This window comes from Zonotrichia leucophrys, chromosome Z (assembly GCF_028769735.1).
Source record: "Zonotrichia leucophrys gambelii isolate GWCS_2022_RI chromosome Z, RI_Zleu_2.0, whole genome shotgun sequence".
Lineage (NCBI taxonomy): Eukaryota > Metazoa > Chordata > Aves > Passeriformes > Passerellidae > Zonotrichia > Zonotrichia leucophrys.
This window is the reverse complement of record NC_088200.1, coordinates 48,797,435-48,823,795: the sequence shown is the minus strand read 5'-3', so window position 1 is coordinate 48,823,795 and position 26,361 is coordinate 48,797,435. Positions and strand designations below refer to the sequence as shown.

The window sequence follows — 26,361 nt, the reverse complement described above, 5'->3', positions numbered from 1 at the left end:
ATATATTTCAGCTGTTGATTAATGATGGAAATACATTCCTGGGATTGCCTACTCACATAATCCTAGTTTTTATATGACTCAAAAATGCTGAACTCAGGTAGTTTACTATACAGAATATATACCTAAATTAAAATGGGCATATTAATTAAACATCTTCCACTGAGAAAAAAAAAATCTTATATTTTTTCTCCAGCTGATCTTGTAGAACATAAGAAACCTATTTAAAATTTATTATAAGAAGATAATGTTGACAAAAATATTTTAAGAACATTATAGAGTACTTAATAATATTACCGAGTTTTTATTATAAACAATTATTATTTTATCTCTGATAAAATTTTAACTGTCTGTTAGGTTCAACTTGTTGCTGATCTACCCTGTATTTGTAAAACAGATAGTCTGAGACATTGAGGAGCTCCTCACCAAAAACCTGTCAAAACCAAAAGTAGCATGCTTAAACTTCATGAGCCTCAGTGGCATTTTTGCTGGGAAAGGCTTCTCACAACCAGCCCTCATATTCATCTCCAGTGGGATGCAGGGGGAAAGCAGGTCCCTGGTAGAATTTAGTGGCCAGAGTACAAATGATGTAGGAAAGGGAGGGACAACAGTGAGCAGGTGAGCTGCCATGCAAGTCAATACTGCCCCAATCACACTCAGATTCATGAGGGCAATGCATATATTCAGAGTTCTGATGGCTCCAGGCATAACAGGCCATCCAGATCTCCTGCCTGTGGCAGAACTGCAGGCCAACCACATGGTCCTGCAGGACACAAACTGCTAAACTTCTCTCTCTTGTCAGTCTAAAAGCACCAACAGCCTTAATTGCTGAGAGACAGCTGCTGGTGAGAGCAGTGAAGGTGTCACACACAGCTGAAAAACAACATGGTTCATCACACTGTAACTGCAATAAATACTACTCTGTCTTAACCAATGCTTAGTGTGGGTATCTGTATTCCTGATAATCTTCTCCCAAAATTCATCCTTAGTTGAGTTCATGCTCAGGGCGAACTGCACTTTTACACAAACATGTTCCTGAATAATGATGCAACTTGCTTGGTGATGAATTCAAGAAAATTAAAAGCAGGGTTTATGAAATACTTTTGGCTAAAAATTTGTTTATTTCTAAATTTCTCACACTTAAGTATTTATCAGATTGAAAATTTCTCATGTTATTCTTACTTTCCTGAGATGTGTGTTTGTCATTTAGCCAGAACTTTCACTAACACAAAGAAATAAATCCAAGGCCAAATCGCACTCCCATGCATAGGTTCATGACAGGGATATTTTCAGAAAGGATTAACTTTTTTTTTCCCATTCAGTTTAAGTACTACCCATGCAGGTTTCTGTATATAAAATCAACACCCATAGAACCTAGTTTGCAGAGTCTTAAAAGCATAACTCAATAATTAGAATATAAATTACTATTTGTAATTTACTTAGATAGGCTCTCTGGTGACAAAACATTGTAAGTATTTCTGATACAGATGTACTATCAAACGACAAACTGAATGTGGCAATGCCATGCAGACTACACTGCAGTAAAAGCACCACACTGGGTTTTTTCATCTTGAGTAATAATTCTCTCTAATTGCAACGAATGTTTGAACTTGCGTTTAATTTCACTTATCTTTCATAGACTGTGCTCTGTGACTGAAGCCCATAGTTGGGCTTGATGTGGACAGTGTACTTCAGTGCTCTGCTGAGGAAGAGCTGGGTTCTTATCTAAAGTCTACCTGAAAAAAATTTAAGCAATTTAAAGCCTTAATTAAGGTTTCACCTTAATTTTGACACTGGACACGTCATTGAGAGTGCATGTTTCATACTGTCTTGACTCATATTATGTAGTTGAAATGTATACTTTGGATCTTCTTTGCTTAGATGTCCTTGTAACATCTGCTATTTACTCTGAAGTATGTTTCATGGGCTGTTATTTCCCGGTGGTAAAACTCTTGTGCTATCCACAAAACAGAGATCAGAGTCAAAGCTGTTCTTTCTTGCAGTTGCATTTCCAGCATTTGGACTTCAGTGAAAATATTTTACTGAATAATCTGGGTGACAGAACAACATTCTGTGTGATAAAATGCAAATATTTTGCTGAGAGAATGATATCTTCCTTTTTTGATTAGACATAAATGGACTTCAAGGATGGATCAAGACTGCAACAAACATTATATCCTGGAGAAAAAGAGTGATTCTGTGGGTTCACCTCAACACTAAATGAGGAAACGTATAAGTTTTTCTTTCAAATTCTGAACTTTAGTGAGGTAAAATCCCACACTTTTAAAGTTGAAGCCTTCTGCCTTTGGGAGAATGTTGTCCATCTGACTGGGAAACAAAAAAATGCAGGCTTAGAAGTCTCAGAATGAGCATCAGGAGTAAAAGTATCTAATTTCCCTAAAATGCATTTATCCCTCATTACATTTTATTAGTTGGACAAAGGAAATAAATGATCACGTTCTTGGGAAAAATATTTGAGACTCAAAAGGGTATGGTCTGGGAGAAAAATCTCTTGCCCAGTTGAAAAAAATAGTCAAATACAACTAATGGAATTACACCACTGATATATACAACAGCCATTTCTGGCATACCTGTGACTTGACGAACAACTGTAAAGACACACAATTTAAATAGTGATTGCAATCAGGGAATAAAATGCAGTCAAACTACAAATGTATTTAGTCAAATAATAACATTTAACTTCATATATCTTTATATCCTCATTCTGTCAATAAAATATCTCCAGAATAAAACAAATAGTAGAATCAGGACAAGAAGTAAATTATTTTATATACCTCCTTGTAATCTCAACCTCATCCATGCTTGTCTTTCAGCATACAAAGTTTTTGTAGTTTTCAGCATCTGAAGAGTCCAAAGTGAGTGCCTTGTTAAACCTTAAAATCACAATTAACAATAAATTCCAGGAATAACAAGTTCAACTTGGACGGAAATGTTTTTCTTCCCAGTCTGGATTTCCCTAAGATTCATCAATTTTGCTCCTCTACATTCTAGCTGCTGAGGTCATAGTGTCTTTTATAGGAAAATGAGCTGCTTATAAATTTTCAGCTCTGCAAGCTTTGGGAGTTGATGGAAAATCCCCAGCCTCAGGGCTTAGCTGGCTGAGAAAACACTACAGCAGCCCTTTTTCTGTAGTCACTCAAATATAAAAGCCTTTCAAAAGAGATGGAAATGCCCATAGAGTGTTTGTCTTGGGCAATCCTTCTTCTGTGCACAGGGACCAACTTGATTAATTTTTACCTTATAATGTTAGGCAAAAATTGCCCCTATTCCTCAGGACTGTAGGAAAGTGCAGGGTGACAGACGCAGTCTGGAATAAAGTCGAGACTACCCACTGCAGACAGTCTGTATTTTGCGCATTGCTACTTTCCAAAGGACACCACCTGCACACGGTGAGCCACACCCAGAAACAGACAAATATGCTGCTCTGCATCAGAGGCCTGTCAGGTCCCTGCAGCCTGAAACTCTCTCAGTGAATTTTATTTTTGCTAGCGCCTTTCATTTCACGAGAGCGTATCATGTCCCTGCCTGGCAGAGAAGCTTGAGCACCCAGCAAAGAAACATGTGCTGGTGGCAGGCTCTGCTGTGGGACTCCTGGGACAAGGATGCCTTAAAAATACAGACCAGGTGATCACAGCTCCTCCTTTTGTTGCATCTACCTTGGAAATACAGACAACTACTTTTTTCGTACTGAATGACTCACTGATATTGATCAAAGGGTTGGGAAGAGGGTTGTCAACATGCTCCAAAATTAAGAGAAACCAGACTGTCTTGTAAGGTGTCAGTGGTCAGAGCTGTCAAAAAACCAGGGTGTTGAACTACAGCCCAGCTGCACCCTTCTGCAAGCAGCCTGGTAGAGGAACTGCAGCTCAGTGGGCCCTCATGTCTGGTTGCTCCCCTCTGTTCTCTCTGGTGGCTGTGACAGGGCTGTGTCCCCACAGTAACAGAGAGGGGCCAGCTCTGCACACTCATACCCTTCTGCTCTGTTCAAATGCTCCTAAATAATCAAAGCTGAATGTTAAAAAGAATGTAATGAATAAAACAAAAATTAATATAATATACAAAAGAACAAAAAAAAAAAATTTTTTTTTCTGTTTCCTCAGGTTTCTGGGCTCTGCCTAATATTCTGAAATTTTTCTTCAGATTTTTTTCATCCAAAAATGAAATCTGACATCATCACCAGAATCCAAGGTCTATGGTTTTAAAAGCAAAAGTACTATGGGTGTCATGATAAAATCATAAGAATAACTGTCCTATTTCTTCTCTCCCTCAAGATTCATTAAAGAAGGTGGACTGAAGCAGAGCACTAGCACACAAAATCTGGCTATGCATATGTTAAAAAGAAATATATAGCTAAAGAACAAGTAAAGTCAAAAATATTGAGGCCACTCTTAACTAAACGGTGTAACAATCCCTAAAATGCAAAAATCCCTAAGCATAAATTGCAAAGTTCAGTGCTCAGAAGGGGATAAAAGAGGGGTGCTCTGGAAACTTCTGCCTTTAAAATTAGCACTGCACATGCAATTAGCAATTTACTCTGGAAATGGAACTATGGGCTAAATTCATTTTTTCAGATCAGCAAAATAAATAAAAATTGTTTTAGAAAAATTATTTCTGCCAATTCATAATCAGCTTCAGACTTTCCTTAATGGAAGCCAACTAGAAGCAAAATAGTTATTATCTAAACTGCGTATTCAGACTCCTACACTTGAAAGAAGAGAATCTGATAATGCAGAAATACAGAACATACCCAAATTTCCCATATGAAAGTCACAATCCACACCACGCCATCTGAAATGCAGTAGCTATTTATAAGGCCAGTCACTGAAAACATCTTGCCACTAAACCATCCATTGACTAATCAATAAGCCTGCCCAGTACAGAACGCACTTTTCCAACACTGAAATCAATGAAATTGACAAAATTCAGTGAGTTGCAAGTACAGATTAGCTGGGAAGTGCAAACTGATGTCAGTGCAGCTATTTCTCCACTATAGGGGGTCTGAAACCGTGAGCTTGCAAACTTTTTCATCAAAGGGCAAAATTCTAACCTTCCTTTCAGTAGCACCCAAACAACCACAGTGACTTTGTGGGGCAGGGCTGGGAGTTACTGGGGTGAGGCTCAAAGACCAGTTTGATTCTCAAAATCGCAAAACCACCTGCAAGAAATTTCTTATCCAAGTTCTGCCCTAAGAACCTCAGCCTGGGCACTTCCACTGACGTTTTGTGACCTCTTCTGAGGTTTGGCTTTTCACATTTCCACCAACACAACCATGTCAGACTGCATGTCCGCCATTAATCATGGAAATCTAGCAGTAATGGACAGAAACATTCCAAGTGCTGGGCTGCAAGTTAAGTGATGAAGAAAGCCCATAGCTGCTCCCTGAGAAAATGGATTTGTTTCTTCTGTCCTCTTTCAACCGATGTGGCAGTCTTGGCAAATAACTTCAGCAGCTACAGTTTCTGTGCAGAGGTGTAGAGGACTAGTTTTTAAAATACCATAATATTAATTAAAATCTCAAAAATCTTAGGGTCTGTGACAATTTACAAGATTAATGAATCTAGTAAAGGTTAGGATTTATGCTCCCAAGACATTACATTGTCCAGCTGCTTTCAGGACACAAAAATCCTATAAGATTTGCCATCCGTGCAAGGTTCATGGACCTGGTTACTTCCCCACGAAGTTATGCCTCAATTTTCAACAGCAACAACTGAACCTTGTTGGTAATTTCCAGGCAAGAGGTTTGCAGGTGGATACACCAGCACATGGTTTGTAATGGCTTAACTGCAAAGAGCACTGTAGCATGTCCAAGCTTCTGGCTCTTTCTCACCGACCTGAAATCAGAATTTTCACTATCTGACAAGAATTGACAAATGAGAAATACCTTCTGCTTTCACACAGAGGAGCCATGAAGTCTGGTAGGTGTGTGAAACATGTCTGTGTACCTCAGACTGTATCATTTCAAGGTGAAAATATTCAAGATATTGGAGAAGCAGATGAAGCCACTAGCCAGCACCAAGCAACAGAACATGGAATGGAAAGGAGCTCTGGGATAGCATGTCAGACAGACATGTGCTGAACAAGCTAATGAGAAATACTGGTAGTTAAGCAGTAAATATCAGCCAATCCCAACTGGAAGATGGAATCTTCTACTGTTACATCAATTAAAGGTAGAGATGAGTGTTGTGCTGAAATGACAGAAATGCAGTCCTCCTGAGTGAGCACTGGAACTGTGTGCCCACTGAAGCTGATGGGTCTTTGGTCTTCATCAGTTTGCTTTTCTCACCCTGAAGGCTGCATCTTAAGAGGAGGAAAGTGCTGTAACTTTTAACCTGAGACAGAGTCTTTAGAAGTCATCAGTCTTTTGATTTAGTTATTCAGTAGTGAAAGGACCAAATTAGAAGATACAGTGATGGGATGTTAAATGACACTGATTGTAATCAACTTTTTAATTTCCTTTTAAACACATGCACTGCTAATTCTTTGCAATGAAGCTTGATACAGTGTATTCAGAAATTATTTTCTGTAGATAAGTCAAAATATGGCCTAATTAGGTAATAAAAAAGAAGCTTCACTTACTACTAAGAGCAAAAGTATTTCTTCATTTCTGTGAAAACTACAATACAATCTGTGTACAGTTTCATCTAGCTTGATGTCTCACCTTCTTCCACAGACCACCATACACTAAATACAAAAGTGCCTTTTCCAGCATGACTGTCAGTGATTGTTGGGTTTAATGCTGGGGAACAATGGAACTCAGATCAGATAGGAAATTAACAAAATTGTTAACTATCTTGCTGGAGATGAGAAACCATATGACATTTGAAGCTGGCATTATTCTATACAGGAACAAGGTACAAAAGTACTTAGGTTAGATGTTTATAAATACCAGATATACACATCAGGAGGAGGTTGGCAGGTTAAGAAAGGACAAGCACAGCTCTGTAATAGTAAACAACTGAGAAAGAAGGAAATATGTGACATTATATCTGGGAAGCCCATTTTTGCCCAAGACAATTTAATTACACTTTTTTTTTATTGGATAGATGTTCAGTGTGGTATAAGAAATCTGCCTTGGTTTATACACTGCCATAGTTTACCTGATTCTCTCTGCTAAAGCAAAACCACCACCACCACCACCAAACCAACACCAAAACACAAAGTCTGGGACCACAGTGGCAATGTTGCAGAATGCAGAGAATCAGCCCCCCAAACCTCCCCAGAGCACAGCAACAAAGTCCTGAAGAATATCATGCAAGCATTTACACACCAACCAAACTTCATGTACTGTGAATAATTTCCCTGACACCATGTGGGTTTCATTGCAGCACAGAAAACCAAATACAGACTTATGTATTTTTAGGATCAGGACCTACTTAACACAAGTCAGCCATGATTTAATATGTCTGTACTGAATGTGCAGTTTACTGAATGTGAGAGAATTCTAGTATTTTAGTTCAGTTTGTGTTTTTCCCCAGAACAGCACGTATGTTGTTTCAACATTGATGCTGACGTTAAACACTCTGCAGTTACTGGTGTTTATTTAAAGAATTAAAAAGTCGTCTAGTGCAGCTGGGAACAGAGGTTACAGTAGCCTCATATTTAAAAGCATAGGGAGAACTACTAGGGATGCTGCCCATTTATGATTCTTTAGCAGCTTCTATTTTTTACAAAAATTAATGTTCTAATCAGAATGCATCTGTATAATGTTTTTCTCATGCTGATCATGTGTCACCAGTGATTTCCTTGTGATCCCACTGCATATGCTGGGTCAGCATATTCAGATTGTTATCTGCTGGTAGAAGAGGTAATACAGTATTTCTAGCCACAAAATAGTGCCACTCAAAAAAGCTATAGTAATAGTGAACATCAGGGATGTACTATAAAAAGGCAGAAAAAAACTTCTTGTTGCAGGACCATTCTTCGGGACTATGTTTAGTGAAACAATCTGGATCTAAATAAGCATTAAGATTCACAAGTTAAGTGGGTAGTTCAGCATCAGTCTTTTTTTTGCAGTGTCAGAAGTTATGCATTCATGTCATGCATGCATGCTGTCATGCACAGGTCAAAAAAGATATTTGTTACAGCATTTAAATTTTGCAAAGTTGGAGGCAAAGGCTTCAAACCTTGACAGTATGCCCCTATGCTACAGTTTGTGCTGGAAAGTGATATTTTTCAGGGTAGGATACAGAGAGGAAGCAGTTGCAAGTCCAGTGCTCACAAATAATACTGGGAAACTCTAGAGTGACTTTGCAGAGAAACAATTGAAACTTCCAGTGACACTTCAGAACAACCTTCTCTGAAACACTTAGAGAACTTAGTGTCCTGATGAGAAATAGTAATCTGTGCAGTTACTATTCATCACAATATCCTTTAGGTATTTTTTCAGTTATGCACATTAATGCTAGTCACTGGTCCAAACCCCAGCATTTAATATTTCAATTCTGAAATTATTACTGTGTTTGAAAAGTAGCATCTCAAGTAAGTGATACTTTTTTTTAACTCTTCGTAGTTCAATATGTTTAGCTTTTCATATTTTTTCACATTCCACTTGCTATTAATTGAACATGAAAGAATTTGTATGTGATACATATTGTCCAGCATGCAACCTTCTTCTCTTCTGCTCTACTTTTAAACATTTAAAATAATTTCTGTCTGTGGAGGTTGAGTTGTACAAGAAATTTACAAGAACTGAAGTTTTAACCCTTATGATTTTTACAACTTTACAAATACTCAGATTTGAAAGTTAGGTTATAATAATATGACATCATTATATGATCTGGTGATGTTGATATGATCAATTTAAAAGTAGTGCATATGTAACAATACTGACTTTTGCTTCTGACCCAAGATCTATTTTCTCCCAAGAATACATTCAGAGCACAGGACTGGCCAAAGACCACTGAAATCAATGGAAAGGCTACCAGTGATTTTGATGAAATAGGTGTGGGGGTTTGAGCATAACATTGCTCACTTCATTGCCTTGTCACAAAGGCTGAATTTGGCTTAAGACAGAGGTAAAGCAGTTCATCCCATGTACCTTTAGTAAATAGCACACATTTTAACCCCACCATTCTCTTCCCAGGAATTTAGAGTATTTTGTTATGCTAGTTCTGTTAAGGAGCCGCTACACTTGCACAGGTAAAATGAATGATTGAAACACATAGAGTTGTCTGTACTTACAGGTATCTGGCTTGAGCTGGCTGTTGGTAATTCCAAAGTACTGTGGATTTTCAATGACAGGAATCTTTGTCATCCCAATGATGACTGCATCAGGACCCCCCTCAGAAGAAGAAGGAGTGTTACTGCCATTTGAGATGTGGTGGAGGGGACTGGCTGAATCATCGTCATTGCTGATGACTGAAGACGGACCTAGAGTTAGAAACAAAGATTTTCTTGTAACCTAGTGTATGGTATTCTTCTCTCAGATTAGTAATATTTATCTTTTTTTTAAGTTTTGGTCATTTGTCCTTCATTCTTACAGTCAAAAGCTCTCTTTGTGTGCCTTGTTGACCTTACCTGAAAAATTTTGTATCTCTGTAGATGGAGAACAGTGGTTTTTGTCCATTAGGAACTGGAATCAAAACAAGTTTTTGTACTGGTGCATTACCTGGAGTAAATGCCATTGTCCAGCACAGTCTGTCACTGTGCCATATCTCAAAACTTGTTGAACTAATTTTGTCATTCTCAGAAACAAGCTATGGAATATGCACATTAACATTTTACCTTAGGACATTTTTACTGAGGACATGAGAGAAGACAAGCAAGATGCATGGCAGCAGACACACAGCTGAAGAACCAGATGAGAAAAAGGACAGTCCCAAACACAACAAAGAAAGGGTATCATTAAAGAAACTCCTGCTCTTCTGTGGCTCACTGTATCATTAACAAAATTACTTCATCATTATGCATCAGGGCTCACAGCCATAAAACTTAAATATCCTGGCATGTGGCTATTCAACTCTATATTTTGAGACACAAGTATATTCACACCCCTGTCTAGCTTTTCTTTCTCCCCAGTTGGTTTAATGGGGCATGAGGGAAATGTTTTCATAGTTTGAAAAAGTACTTCCCCCCCAGCCTGAAACACTAGAAGTCATTTTTCGAATACCTGGCACTTCACGGGAATGTCACTGTTGACAAATGTAAGTAAAGACTAGATCTCTGCAATTTATCAAGTGAAATACTCATACTAAGGCTGGTTTTGTCATTACTGATCACTCAGATCCCACATGATTGACTCTACTGGGAAAGACGCCAGGATAAAGAATTTCTGGTAAAAATTTCTGTAATGAAGGGCAGAGCCTAACAAATTGTGAGAATGGGCCACTCAGATGGCACAGCCAATACTTATGTTAAGTCACAACACATTTTTCAGATGCATAAGAGTTTTTTGCACAAACATTTGGAGTGCAACACTGCAACACATTTCAAACTGCATTCAGGTTTTTCGTAGATACCATCCTTACATCTCTAAACTTTCTGAATCTCTACTTGTTGCTCAAAAAAAGCAGGCTGTTTGATACTTTCTTGGGAAAACAAAATACTTTTATATTAATATACTTTAGAATGAGCACCAAATCTCTTCTCTCACAACAAACAGGGAATTCTCTCCACTCTGAAACTTAATAGATGCGCGTCTTTAAGTCCTTTTCAGTCCTGCTGTTCTCTGCTGCACAGGAGGAGGCTCTTTTGTTATTGTTTACTTCCAACATACATGCCGTGACGGCAAGGAAAAGTCACCATTGCACATTTCTAGGTGTTAAACTGGGATAATGGCTGAGGAACTCAGTCTAGTCATTGAATAATTTCTACAGTACTTCAAGATCCAATTTTGTATGGTGAACTACTATTTTCAACCAGTATAAACTGCAAAGTGCCGCAGGTGAAAATAGACAATAGTTCTGTAAATCTACTCAATTAGGTTTACTGGTAAAAGCTAGTCTTCTGTGTGCTATGAAGCAGGTTCCAAGTATATACAGCTCTCTGAAGTAGGTGAGGGAAACCTGGAAAATAAGGTGAGTTTCATGTCAATTCCTGGCAGTACAAAACCATTTAAGAAAAATTCAATTCTAGGAACCTTGTGGCTACATCACTCTGCGATCCCTCTTATTAGCAACATCTCATGCAATGGTTTTTGTGAACAGTTTTTTGCATTCAAAATCCTATTCCCTATTTGTTCTCTAATTAAGATAATTAGAACACCTCAGATGAAATTTTTTGTGTATCAGAGGCAGATGAGCTCACATCCTTTCAAACTTCCCTTTTTCTGACCTTTTTATCAATGTGAGCAAGCTTTTACGTAGACCATTTCCATGCTTGTTTATTTGTTAGACTATCTACTCATCACAAAGCTACATTTAATTGTCTGAGAGCACTAAGCCACGTTACAGCTATAGACCAGCCAGCTCTGCAGCTGGCTATGATATTCAAGTAATGTAAAAGCATTTCTAGGATGCAAGATGAGACTATCACCTGTGCTGACAAGAAATGAGAGCTGTCCTTTTCTGAATGGGCTCTGTGCTCAAAATGAAGGATAATTTCTTGAAGCACCTTGGAGTGTGGTTTCATCCACATGAAATGCGGTCACTGAATTACTTGCCAAAGGTAGAACAAGTATGGTAATTGCACTCAGTCACCTACTACTGCCTCTGGTTTTCATAAAATCTGCTCTTGGTTTTACATCTGAAATATGAAAATTTTTGACAAAATGTAGTAGGTTGAAGTGAAAGTCATGGGTTATCAGTAGTCACTAGCTACTGCCAAGAGGTGATTCACAGTTGGCTTAAGCTATTAAGATGACTCCAGAGACCTTCTACCAGTATGCTGCCCAGAATCTTCTCTTGATATCACTTTTAGACAATTTTTCTTAAGAAGACAAGTTGGAGCCAGACAAGAATCAGTACTCTGCTTTGGGAAAGATGTGGGCTATCCACGATGGAGATTAATTTGTCTTCTGTTTGATATTAAGGTAAAGACTTATCCATTCTGCATCACCAAGGCTCAAGTAGAATCCCTTTTGTGTACAGAAAAAGCCCAGCAGCTCTCTAAAAAAGTTGTGACATGTAAGAAGACCAATTCTAATTGAAACTGATGAGCTAAAGCAGAAGAGACACCTTTTCAGCTTTACTCAACCCAAATGCCTCCAACAGCTGGGAGGGGAATTATCCTCAGCACATAATACAGGGACAGGAAGAAACAGCAAACTTCACTTACTGCACATCCCAAGGAGAGCTGTGCTATCCTTCAAACAGTGTATGTCTGCACTGTACTTTACCTTGGTGGGACAAAACAATTGAATTTCCCTAGGTTAAGAAATAAAATTTAATTCTATTATTTTCAAGGTGTACTGCTATTTTTGAACAGACAAAAGGGATTCATTATTAATACATACAGCCTTTCATGAGAGGAAAAGCTAAGAAAATTGGGATTGTGCAGCCTGCAAAAAGAGAAGGCTTCAGGGTGACTTCATTGCATCCTTCCAGCTCCAGAAGGGAGCCTATAGGAAAGATGAAGCGAAACTATTTACAAGAGCATGCAGTGACAGGACAAGGGGCAATGGCTTCAAACTGAAAGACAGTAGGATAAAATTAGATATTAGGAAGAAATTCTCTGCTGTGGTGAGGCACTGCAGAAGGTTGCCCAGAGCCATTCTGTGACTCTATTCTATGGTTCATTATACTCCTATCACCATCAGAGTTAATGCAGATTTAACGTGCATGCTACTGCTATTTTTTGGAGCTGCTTTTGCACGACACATTTCTGTGCAACACACATCATTCCAATTGTCCCTGAAGTCACTGCTAATGGCTCAGGCACACTGGAAGACAATAGGAGTAATAAAATACCACAAACCTGCCTCGATTTTAGCTTTGTGGTTGGAGCTGTGCATTTGCAAGAATGGATATACTATACTTACTCAACTGTTAGGAAGCAGGTCATGTAAAAAGCAGCATTTATAGGGACAATTTTGTGCTGTGTCACCTTAATAAAAATTGTTCCTGCCATGAAAAATTATGTTGATTCTTAGGATGGTTTCTCAGTGGTCATTGCTAGTGCAAGCTCTTGCACAAGCTCTTGGCTCCCCTGGGAACAGGGATCAGTCTGTGCCAAGACATGGTAATAGCACACTGTCAAGTTAAAAGCACAACAGTGAATGCATGTCATGTGAGTCAACACCTCTGCTAAATTCCAAGGCTATACTGAATCTCCTCCTTTTTTCCTTTTGGGAGGGATGTATTTTTTTAGTCGCTAAATACAATGTTCCGAAAAGCAATTACACAGGATTTCATGTCCTGTGAGATTCCCATGTTTGCTGTAGATTTTTATATTTTCTGCATGATTGAAATTAAAGTATTAGGTTTCAGCAAGAGCAGATATTCAATTTTTCATCTTATCAAAGCAAGAGCCAACTTTCTCAGCAGAAGAGACACCTTTTCAGCTTTACTCTAAAAATTGTGATCTTATCTTTCACTTCCTCTGGAAGACAAGTAATCAATCACAGCTTGGCACACTCCTTTTTTTGACTAAGGTGTTAAGTTTTACTTCAAATATTCCTGTGTATTCCCATGTTCAGAAACTGTGGTACCAAACGTGGTACCAGCACTGTTAGAGTGGACAAGAAAGCCAGCACAATAGAAAGAAATGCAATTATAGAAGAAATATTTTATACTATTGTTCTCGTAAACTGCAGTATGTTATATAGGAGGAATTGGATTAAAAGATGTAAATAGAATTCAAGGAATAAACCCAAAACCAAACCAACCAACCAACCAACCAGCCAACCAACCAACCAGCCAACCAACCAAAAGAAGACTGAATGTGCTTCCAAAGAGTAACAAGTTAAGTCTTGCTTTGCTTGGTGGAGATGTTCAAAGCTAAGTCAGATTGTTTTGCCAATCTAGAGTGGACTTTCCAAAACTATGGTCTTTGCTTTGCAGTTGCCAATGCTTGTAATGAAGGAAAGCTCAAGGCAAGGCACTCCCAAGATTTGTCAGCAGTTCAGCTGTGTGGAGCAATAGCACATCTTGCCTCTACCCACCTTCTAATTGACCTTCCCTATCTCATATCCCCGTCCCTGCCAGCTACCCAGACAGCAGTCTTAGTCTTTGTGTAGCCATCTCTAAGGTCACTGTCATTTGCAATTGCAAAATGAGTATCTTCACCTCCTTTGTTGTGGTGAAGAAAAATGAGAAGATCACCCTAAAAAGCATTATACCCAAGTTCATCCTGCTAAATCATATTGCTCTTCACAGATCAAAGAGTGCATGTCCTTCTACCCTGGAACAGTACACTGAGCCAAAACCCACACTGTTACACATTAAGTCTGTGACTCAGAAAACTGAGACTTGCCAGGCTTTAGTGTTTAAAGGATAAACAATTTCACATCTTCTGACAGGTATCATCAATCTATTTAACTGATTTACACCCACCAGTTCTTGTTTAAGCTTGTACTCTGTTGCTTCTTGACATATGAGATGAGAAAAACCTTCTGACACTGCCCAAGAAGTTCAGTTCCCATCCAAGATGATGCTCCCAGGAAGTCAGGAGAACCCAAACAGAGCACTGGAGAACATCCTCACATCCAACAGACAAATACCTCTGTTCCCCACCAGCATGCGCTTCCAACATTCTCTGAATAAAAAAAGTAAGTAGGCTTCTTGAAGGTCTCCCAAAGGAGAGTGGAAAATCAGGGTTTAAGCTCCAGAAGCAATACCCAGGAATCTGCTCACTTACAACTATCGCAAAACAAATTGGAGAAATCAGTTTGGAAATCATGATGAAATTAGACCAATTCAATGATGAATTGTTTTGTTTGGATGATCAAGGACAAAAGGTATGTTGCCTTTGTTTTCATGTGAAAAATCAATGTTTAACTTTTTCTCATTTGTTGCCTTCTGAAGAAGCCTAAATTGTTTTGCTGTCACTGGACCACTTTCATACAGAGCAAATTATCTACATTGTTGGATTATCTTCATTCCCACATGGAATAATTTAAGTAATGCATACCTTTGTCTCTCATGAAATAACAGGTATGTTATTTAGCTTTACGGTACCAAATTTTCAGTGTTGCTAAGTGTCAAGATGCCTTTTCCCTAAAACACATGTTTGTCTTGCAGGAAAACTTATTTCAATGCCTTGCTCCTTTACAGAGGAACAAACACAAAATCTGGGTAATTTCCATTGACATGACTATGCACAGATTTTAGCCACTCAATATTTCATCAGGGCTCTTTGTTCTGGCTTTGAATCTAAGAGCCACAGCTGCATATTTGTTTGCTTGGGTTTTATTCTGGTGCGTGACTGTGAAAGAATCCCAGTCAGTTCCTTTCAGCTGCCTTTCTCCTCACAACCTCCTCTATACTTCCTTGTATCCATGCATTCCTGCGTCCCCTCACACACAAGCTTAGAGCAATTGTTTCCACAAGGGACGACTCCCAAGGATAGCCTAGGGGACCCCTTTGTAATGCAAGCGACTCCCAAAAGTCAAGCAACCTACAGGGTGCAGGGATAAAGACACTGGTGTCTTGGTCTGGGGCAGGCTGGCAGGACATTTCACCCAAGAAATATCCTTTGCAGCACTGCAAAGCCCTGTAAGAAAAAGAATGAGGTGTCTAATACATACTTTGTCTGGAGAGAATGAAAGGCCCCTAACCCCTCTGCCCTGGTTTCAGTCCAGGGCCAGCGCTCCCCAGGGATGCTATCAGCAAAACCTCAACCTGCATCACAAAGATTGCTGATTTCTTTTTCCCTTTCAGCCAGAAAGAAAGGCATTTGTGAAACAGACCTAACAACTGCAATCTGGCATGCATTGTCACATTCTTGTTCACCATAACCAATAAATCCACGTAGATCATCCATGATGAAGTATGCACTACTATTATTTTTCATTTGGAGGCAACAGGAAGAGAACTTTGGCACTGAATTACCCAGCACTGAAGGTGGGATCTCTGTCAAAGTCACGACTAAGACCTGGGAGGAATAGGCAGCCCCAGCTGTCAAACCATGGAGCCCTTTGGGACTCATAGCCCTCCTTGGATATAGGATGAATGGTGGCTGTACAGCTGTTCACTTCTTTGTGGACACATTTGCAGTATCTGCAGCTCAGCTGATGTGTCCTCTCATGAAGAACAAGGAATTTATGGCTTCTCATTATTGGTAGTCAAATGAAACACAGACCTAAGAAAAAAACCTACCTGGGATGTGGGATATTAATCAATATTAATACATAAGCCAGAGAATTAAAGAAACAAAGCAGAAAATGTGAAAGAATTTAAGAAAAAATGATTTATCATTTTTTAATATAGATCATCAGCACTATTCATTATAGTCACCTGCAAGCTTGGATATCTTGGAAGCATGGGTAAAATTACTATCCTTCAAAAAGGCTTCAGTGAAAAACCACCGCAATAATAAAAAAGATCAACTGGAATGTACCTGCTGGCATCAAGCAAAAAAATAATAATTCACCTGAAATTAAATCCTTGTTGCCTTTCATTTCATTTAAGAACTATTTAATTAAAAACTGCTTCCTTACAGACTTCTCATGAATAACCTAAGTGTGAGTGTTCCCACTCCTAAGACTGGGAAAAAGGTCCTCTGTTGTCTAGAGGACAAAGTGTACAGAAGCAATAAAATTTTCCCCATGCTGCTTCTGCTGTCAGAGAAGAACAAAGATATTTGGAGTAGTTAACTTGAATAATTTTCCGAATTCTGTTCAGTTCAACAGAGTTAGATGATAAGGCAGATAAGATAGATTGAGGAGAAAAGCTTCCTGATTTTGAATTGTATTTGATTGTGTAGGGTTTTTTTAACGAAAAAAAAAAAAAAAAAAAAAAAACTGACACTATCTAAATGTTTTTAGGCCTCAATGATTATTTCCTTGAAGCAGAGAGATAATCTCCACAGGCCTCTTCCACTCAAGCATATCAAATGAAAAAACAATATGGAAAAATCTAGAAATACTCAGAGACTTGATAAAAAATTGAAGAACTGGGATTTATCGTCTGAGGAGGTACACAAGGATAGCCTTCCAATCCATGGTTACAATTTTTGTTGCGTGTCTTTGACAAACAGGAACTAAAAGTTCCATGACAAAAGTGCATTAAAAAAGACTGTGGTAAAAACTTTAGAATAGGTCCCCAGGAACAGATCCTCAGGAACTTTGGAACACATCTTGCTTCCATGAGTGGTGGAATTGCTCATAGAAGACTCAGAAATCTCCACTTTTGGAGTTCTTGAAGCTGCATGAGGAAAAATGTCTTTTGGGAAAGATGCAGGTATAGTTGACACAGATTTAGGATAGGGAAGGTTCCTATCCTATTCCTTCACCCCTAAATTCCATAATGATAACAAGATAGATCATGAGTGATCTTATAGGAAACACCTTAAGTCTTCAAATGTAGATTTATGTCTATTCAAAACTGAAGGAAGCCCAGAGCTCAACAAATACACATCATAGCTCAATGAAATATGTATATTTCCATACATTAGAAGTTCACTTTTCCAGCCCGCAGAATAAAGATAGGTTTAGCTGGTTGAGAAGAATACTGGTGCTCTACTACACAGTGGGTTATTCTACCAGAATACACATTGTTTAATAGCATTTTTTACATAAAATTAATTTCAGTGGGAAATTTCCCCTTATTTCTTCAAAAACATTAATCAGTGGAAGTGTTAATTACATGACATAGTAACACAAAGTCTTGTATAATTTCTTTCTGCCAGTGCAAGACTATTACAGGCCCCCAACATTTGCATGGGTTAGAAAATCAACACTACAGTGAAATATACCTCTGAATTTGTTCCCAACAAGCATTCCAGAATAACAGCTTCCAAATATTTTTTGATTTACCACCCGACTAGCTAACCTTAAACTTTTAGCAAAACTAAATCAATTTAGCAAAACTAAATCAATCCGGACATCATGTTCAAATTGTAAACAACATCTGCAGGAATCTGGTATTTCTGTTCACTAAGCTCTCACTGAGATGATCTTACAGCCCATCTCGAGCTATTTTGAACCTGCACTGACGTGGACTGCCTCCTCTTCATCTCCAAACTCTTCTCATCCTGGAAAACAGGTTTTAAAAACGAAATACAAAGGCCTACATGCTCATGAAGAGAAGGGCATGGGAACATGGTGAACTAACACTCTCCCATATATTCCCTGTCAAGAAGTTTGCTTTCGCCTTAGGTGAACAGGCTCGGGGTGTTGATGGCCCCAGTTTCACACGTATTTCAAGGGTAGTAGCTGGCCTTTGGAAGAGGGCTGCAGGGAGGGCAGAGGACTTTGGCACAGAATACAAGCTGTCCAAAACTAGCCCTCAGTGAGCACAGAGGAAGACCGAGCTAACTTTCCTTCCAAAACATTAACACCAGACATTTTATTCCAATTTATATGATATTACTTAGCACCAGTGAAACTGATTCCTTTTGTGTCTGTGCAACAGCAGCCATTTCTTTACAGAACCTATCCTCAAAGCACTCAACAATATACATATCCTAGGCCTTTAAACAGATCAGAGGGCATGCTCAGAAAACCTTGATGGTCACAAAGAGACTGGCCAGAATCTTCTTCTGTGAAGTTTTTTGGTGCTCAGATATCATGTGTCATGAAAAATACTCATAATATCCAGGTGAAGTATTTGGAACAGCAAGTCTTACCAGCAGACCCTCTCTAGTGCCTCTTCTGTGCACCTTTAAAAAATCCTAAGGAGAAGAAAACCAGCCATTTCCACTGTTATAGATTTCTGGATTATGCTCGATTAGATCTTTTGGACACTGCAGTTCACCTTTGGAGATGGTAGGAAACGTAACAGTCTCTTTGGAGGAATATTCCAGCCAAAACATCTTCAGATCAAAGATGCAGAATTGCCTTCCAACAACACCCTTCTTTCCCAAAGCACAATTTCTAAGGCAGTGAAGCTTTACATTCTCAAAAAATCCTTTTCTAATGCACATCTAAAAATTACTACAGTGGAGCAAACGACACTCATATATAGAAAGGAAACATGTCAAACTTCTGTTCCAGCAGCATCACTCACAAGCTATAGGATTAGCTGCACAAATTGACTGTCTTGCCTCTACATGATAAATCTCTACTGCCATTTACAGACACCTCCTCCTCCTCCCTGCCACATGATGCCTCATCTGCTGGAGATTCCTCCTGTTACCTCTCTCTTGCCAGCTTTCCTTGAAATTGCTGCTATGGGAAGCAGGAAAATGCCACATACTCAAACCTATTTGCAACATACCAGCCAGATCAGCCATCCCAAAAGTGGCCACACCACAAACTCTAGCAGTTTTGCTACAGCGGATTTGGAAAAGGATGCATTAATTCTGAAATTGGTCAGGACATAACAATGAGGTTTTGCTAAAATACTGGGAGCATGTCTACTTCCATTCTCCAAGGCTCTGAACAATGCAGAGTTTCTCTTCATCCAGGATTTTTATAAATTAATTTTTATAAATTAATTTTTGTAATTTAATTCTGCTTCTTCTTCTTCTGACTATTTTTCATATATTCATTAGCATTTTTCTGATGGGTCTCCTCTGCTTATTTATTCACTTCCTTCTTTATAAAAAGTTTCACTTATCACACTTAACTGAGTCTCTTTTGACCACCTGTCTCATCTATCCTTACTTTTTCCAACACAACATGGCATTCTTGTGGTGTTGTCTTTTTTATGTTAGGATTAAACAGCATTAGTACTTGTGAAATTCAAGTATTCTAGAATGACATTAATTTTTTTTTCAGTCTAGTTCCCTCTTTTATCAAAAATTCAGTCATGGCTGTTTCTTAGCAACAGATTTATCAGAACAGATTTGCATAAAAATCAAATAATCTCAAAAAGAAACTGCTAAAGAACAGCCTTATTCCTGACCACAATTAAAAGCAAATACTATAAAGCAGAAGAAAATGGTTTTGTAATTTCACACAAAATCTAATGAACACATTATGATATTGGCACCAATTAAAGTAGATGACCTTATAAACTTTTCTAACTAATGTATCTCTGAAATGGTCTGCAAAAATCATCTTCTCACCTTCAGAGATCAATAGAAAAAAAAAAAACAAACCAAAAAAACAGAAGCACAAACCATGCACAGCCACAAGCCTCTATTGCACTGGACTAGATTAAAAATTGGCATCTGCAATGGTCACACACAAAATGGCCTCAACGGACCAAGCTGAAAAAGGCAGACATGTGTATGAAAAATGCCCACAATCAATTCAACCACAGCAGTACTAGGTAACCCATAATTGGACTTCAGTGCAGTAGCATAATTGGTATTTCATTCTCTAGAGTCACCAGAGATCTATACCCTATCTATCTATCTATCTATCTATCTATCTATCTATCTATCTATCTATCTATCTATCTATCTATCTATCTAACCACCACATTCATACCATAATTCTTTACAAAGAATTCATTTTCCCCCAAAGATTTTTCTACATCTTACTTCTCTTTGCCAGATTAGGTTTTCCTTTTTTTTTTTCCTTTTAAAATCCAATATAATATGCTAAACTGCAACTAGCTAGTTCATCACAAATGTAAAGAAAAACAAATTCAGAGGTAGGGTGAAAGAGTCAAACCAAACACAAAGCATTAGATCCTTTGAACAGATAAAATGGAATAGCAATACTAAGAGTCTAATTCCCTTCCTCTTAATATCAGCCAGGAGTAAGTTATTATATTGATAATGGTTTAAAATTCCTATGAATGACAGTGAAATTAGGACTGCTGTCTTTTTATTAAGAATGATGACAACCTTTTTGGCAAATGCAGTCTTCTCCTGCTGTGGTACTTAGTTGTGGCACTTAGTTATGTCACTGAAAGGTAGCATCTGTAATACATGGCTGCACATGAATTATGTTAGGAATGGGTTAAAGTAATTCATCTGTATTATTCCCACAAGACAATGCCAAAGAGGTAATTGCCCATATTTGTACTACTACATTATAGGGAATGTCAGTTTTATGTCTTCCTAATGTTTAACTGAAAATCTATAATATCCATTTCTGTTCCTTGCTGAAAAATTAATGTAGGACCAAAACCTGAAATTCCAACTCTGGTCATGCTCAGACAAAACTCCCACTGAAGCCAGTGGGAGTATTGCCAGGGAGAGGATTAAAGACAGTGAGATTTGCTGCATGCTACCAGACATGTATAAGCTACAGAGCTAGATTTTATTTATGATGCTTCTGGGACTATTAAAATTAGGAAGATACAGGTCTTTCACCTTTCAGTCAGGCAGTCATGTGTGCTTGCAGGGAAGGGAAAAATGTAAGGCAAACAAGCCATCTTGCTGGAGGGTGCTTAATGGCAGGCTGGAAGCCAGAAGCTAATCCCTCCTGCAGTGCAGGATCCTTTCCCTTCTCTTCTACAAGGCCCAAAAAGAGGCAGGAAACAGCAAGGCAGCAAGGCTGGATCCCTAGCAAACAGCACTAGCTGGATGGAGTGCAGCAAGCTCATCATTGCAAAAAAATACTGGAGCCATCCACAAAATTCATGCCATTCCAGCACCTGAAGCATGCCTGGGCATATGACCCTTAGGGAGGCTTTAAGCTGGGCCCTGTGCCACAGAGATAAAACAACTCTAAAGGTAGATGGCAGGAAGTAGTCAAGACATAACAGCTTCACTGAGCTCCTGCCAGGGCAGGGGGACCACACCAGCAACCAGAGGAACCTGCTGCCCTCTAGGTGGGTTCCTGGCTCTGCACAGAGGGGATGCTGCTTTATTGGGGTTCTCAGGTTTTACTGGCCTCCACTGGGCTGTCCTAACTTAAATGGATACAGAAGCTCTTTTGTAAAAAGTACATGTTTAGTCAACTGAACATTTGGGGTGGTTCTGTTTGTCAGTAGTTTCCAGAGGCATTAAAATCTGATATGTTAAAAGAGCTACAACTTTTCTTCATTTACCAACCAATTTCTCCATATTTTCATGATGGGGCTGCAGTGCCCAAGGAACAAAGATATAACCTGAAACAGCTAAGTTATCTAACCAATCGGCAAAGATGAAGGAAAAAGTAAGTCCTGGGCTATGCACCCATTTCAATTTTTATGTGAAAAAAACACCTATGTCATTATAGATTAATTTTTTAAATGGAATCTCATTTTTAAGAGCATGATTACAACAAGTAATAATCCATAACTGCAGTGATGACAAAAATCTGAGTTGAATAGACATCCCTGATTTGTTTTATAGTGAAATACAGTTTTGTGATCTACCCAGCATCAGAACCAGGGTTCTAGTGAAATCAAAACTGAAATCACAGACCCTTTGTGTCCTGTAACATCTAGGTGGAAAACCTCATGAGTGCAGAGTTAAACTTATATTTATACTCTGTATTTAAAAATTAAATCTCACAGTGGCCTGATTAATGGCACCTGAAGCAAAATCTGCATGTTTCCACAAGGGAGAAAAAAGGTTTTCAAAATTTCCACTCCCCTCTTTGAGACAATGAAACTCTTTGATTTGGTTGATCCCAGGGTGACTCAGTTTCTCTGCCTCCTATCTTCAACCTTTCTTTTTCCTCTGCCAAAGGTTGCCCTTTCCTGGCATGAGCAGCTGTCCGCTGGCAATCACTGACCAACTGCTATCACGTGGGCATCTACCTATCACTAGTGGTTTCAGCTCTCACCGTGTTCAGACCAGAACTCAGAAGCAGAAAATGTTAGAGCCTTGTAGTTGGAACTACTGATTCCAGAGGCTATACCACCACCTCCTAATGACAGGTAACAACTTCACCTGGGCACCAGGATAGCTGAGTTCAACAGCAACAGGATATATATACATATACACTTGGATTTCATCAAAGTGTGAAGTTGCAGCAAGCAATGGAAACTTGGCATCTTCATTAGAAAGAAAAAGCATGATGATAAATCTTTGCCTTTCTCTTGAAAAGGCATGCAGCTCTTCACACTTTTTTTGAGACATTGATAAAACATGATAAAGTGTGTTTCATTACCTGGAAATAGACTTTGCCAACTCCCAAGGGAAAAACAATGCCGACATATGGGAAAAGGTAACTTGTTTTACCACACAGAAAGCAGAAGGCTTGCCTTAGCATGTTCTGCTTCAAAAACTGTACTTCAAATGCCTGGAGAAAGGAAATGCTCAGGCAAATCACGGTAACTTACCTGATTTTGATTCATACTCCCATAAGGAAACAAATGCAGAGTTGATTATTTGGGCTGTATTTTAAAAACATTCAATGTATTTAAAAATTATACACCTGAGCAACTAGTAATAACACAGTTGTGTGCAGAAACCTTCACAAATGGTATTAGAGACTGGGATATCTATCGATGGGCTACTTGGTACCCAGAAGACAAATTTCACCAAACCAGGCAGACAGTTACATTACAGCATACAAGTAGTGTCTCAGATAACAAAAAAATTACTTTTGGCTCATAGAAGATAAAACTAAGAAAGAAACTGACTTCCTAGATTATTTAGTCCCCTGACATTAATGGGAAAAGTCAATGACCAGGTCTTTCCAGGAGGAAGTCAACACTGATATTCTTTCATAATTTTGACTTCTGTCTCATATTTACAGCAAGACACAGAGTTTTGAATCTGAATGAAAATGGGAGTATTACATAAACATTATCTTTTAAAAAGCATAAACTTATCAAGATTTCACATTTTGTTCTAATTCTGATAGTTAATCTCTACAGGTACATGGAGTCCTCCACTTTTTCCTAGGATTTTTAAGACATCTAATATCAGTGAAGCAACTTTTTATGACTATGCAATGATTACAAAATGTACCAGGAATCTCTGAAATGGCTATCCCTATTGACCTTCTCTCTAAGACATTTGGGGATGAAAAGTGTGAGCTAATTTATAAGCTCTGACCTCAGCATCATGCTAGCTCTCATAAGGAAACATTAAAATTGATTGCATGGCATGCATCTTTAGAAAAAGAAAGGGAGATTCTGGTTTAGGCAGTGGGGTCCATGCTGGTATGTCTCCTGGAATAAAGACATCATAAATACTCAGCACAGGTTGAGAAAAAAATGAAAGAAACCTTACCCAGCCTTCAGACAAAAGTTTATATAAACCTAACTGCGTTCTTGGATCTTGTTCCCTGAGGCAGGGATGACGCATCCACTCCTGAGGCATCATATACTTCAATGATGTTGACACTAAAATTTTGCTAAAACCCTTCAAAGGGAAAACATGGTGACTCTTCAGTAGAGCACAATAGTCATCAAGAAACTTCACAGCCAATTGTCCATCTGGACTTTCAACACCTTCTGCACTCTAACTTCTAGTATGCAACATGAGCTATAAGGAGTTGTTAAGGAACTGCAGTTGGTGGTTGTCGTGGTGCTTCCCTCCCTCCCCTAGGCCACACTATCACTGATGTGTGGTTCCCAACACACACTTGCATAATTTTGTTCTGCATATCAGCTATCTTGGGAAGGTGATGTGGCTAGAATAGCCAGTGAAAATACTTTCCTCCTTCTGAACATGTAAATAGCACAGCACTTTTAAGTGGCAGGTATAAAAGGCACTGTCACATTCCTATTCTAACTTATCATGAGATACTATTTGGGATTTTACAAATTACAGTCACAGTGTATTAAGGAAATAGATCTGAAGTTTGCTGCAACAACAACAGAAGATGTAATAATGGCATCAGAAAATGGCGTAATATAAATAAAATATTAATTTGAAAACTACAGTAGAAAAGCATAAATAAAACAAACAGGTAGTCTTTAAATTAAAATTTTAAATTACCAGAGCAAGAGCTTCAAATAATTTATCATTTGTCTTTCAAATGCACCTTTCTATTTTCTTTACTCACACTTATTCACTTATTTTAGGAAACTGTAGAGTGTATTTTCTTTTAACAGGTAAAAACACATTGCCAAAAGTTCTTTCAGTGTAATTGAAAGACAATATATATACCAATATATATTGTATATATAACAATAATAATATTGTATATATAACAATATATATACAATATATATACAATATGTATCACCAAACAGTATTTTGTGACTTTTTGCAACCTTCTCATGAACTGCAATACACAAAGAACTGCTTATTATGTGCTCTGTATTTTTGCCTTAGAGCCTGGTTACTAAAACAATAAAGGAAGAAACATCAATTACTCAAAAGTGATCTTTGAATTTTAGTTGTAAAATAGTAACAGAATTACAAACTAACCTATGAAATTAATTTTTTATTCTTGAAGTATTTTAATGGTAAAAGTAGATGGAAGTTACAGTATCTCAAGATACAAATGTCCAATACATGTTTTATCTTTTTTTCTCATTTAAAAAAATAAAATCAAGAATTCCACAACAATACTTTCAAGCTGCAATTCATGTTCATTAAAAATAAACCCTTATTTGCAGCTTTACACTAATTTGGATTATCAAGAATATTAAGACTTTTTTATTTCTTACAGTGTTCCTAATTCCTTTACAGATTTCCTCATTTCCCAGGCAGTGTAATAGGCTATTTTCACTTTTGCCTTTATTCAGCTTTATTTTTGATTCTTCTCACTAGGTAATAACTTCTTGGTCTACTGAGTCTGAAAACTTTCTATAACAGTATTTCAATGGCATGTTTGTTACTACACCAAAAAATATCAAACACGTCACAATCTCAGCATGTTCTTCTACTTGGCATGTTAGAGAATCTAACAATTTATAGTGTTTGCATACTTTCTGCAAAATAATTGTATCTACCGCTTAATCAACATCAGAATTTACCTTAGTAGTCATCTTATTGAAAGCTCCTCCTAGAAAAAGAATGGACCTTTATATTGAGGCTATTTCTCCTAGACACTGAGGATACATCAAATTAGTTCCAAAAGTATATTTTACATGGATGATGATTAAAAAGCATGTCTGTAAAATACACTGCAGGACATCACAATTGTTCAAATAGGTGAAAAATTTCAAAATTGCCTGTGGGTATAGAAAGCTGACTTGGTACAATACTCAGAGATCTGGTAAGACCCCAGAGGAGAAAAACATGACAAAACATTTCAGAAGCAAGAAAGTGAACATTTAATCAGCTGTAGTCCAAACACAGCAATCACATTAATGGGAATATATGACATGTCCATGTGAAAAGCAAAAAAAATAAAAAATCTGGACATGACCTGTGATACAACCACTTCAACATTCTTTTGTATTCTGTTTCATTAAATGTGTCAAGAAATCCAGATAGCTCAGGCTTACAAACAGCTAGCCTGACAAAAAGTTCCAAAGCAAAACATGGCCTTCAAATCACAGCACTGATATTTCCTCAAAATAATTTGGAAAATCACCATATCATACCTGAGTATTTAACCAAACAACTTTTTTG

At 38.1% G+C, this 26,361-nt stretch overlaps 1 protein-coding gene across 3 annotated transcripts in view; it reads right to left on the bottom strand.

Annotated features, from left to right (window-relative positions):
• Positions 1-26,361, bottom strand: part of NTRK2 (neurotrophic receptor tyrosine kinase 2) — a 196,459-nt gene that overhangs the window by 74,095 nt on the left and 96,003 nt on the right. For all 3 annotated transcript variants that reach the window (XM_064735249.1, XM_064735242.1, XM_064735243.1), the window contains one exon: positions 9,199-9,387. In XM_064735249.1, the coding sequence (XP_064591319.1) occupies positions 9,199-9,387 (189 nt within the window). The remainder of the gene's footprint in view (positions 1-9,198; positions 9,388-26,361) is intronic.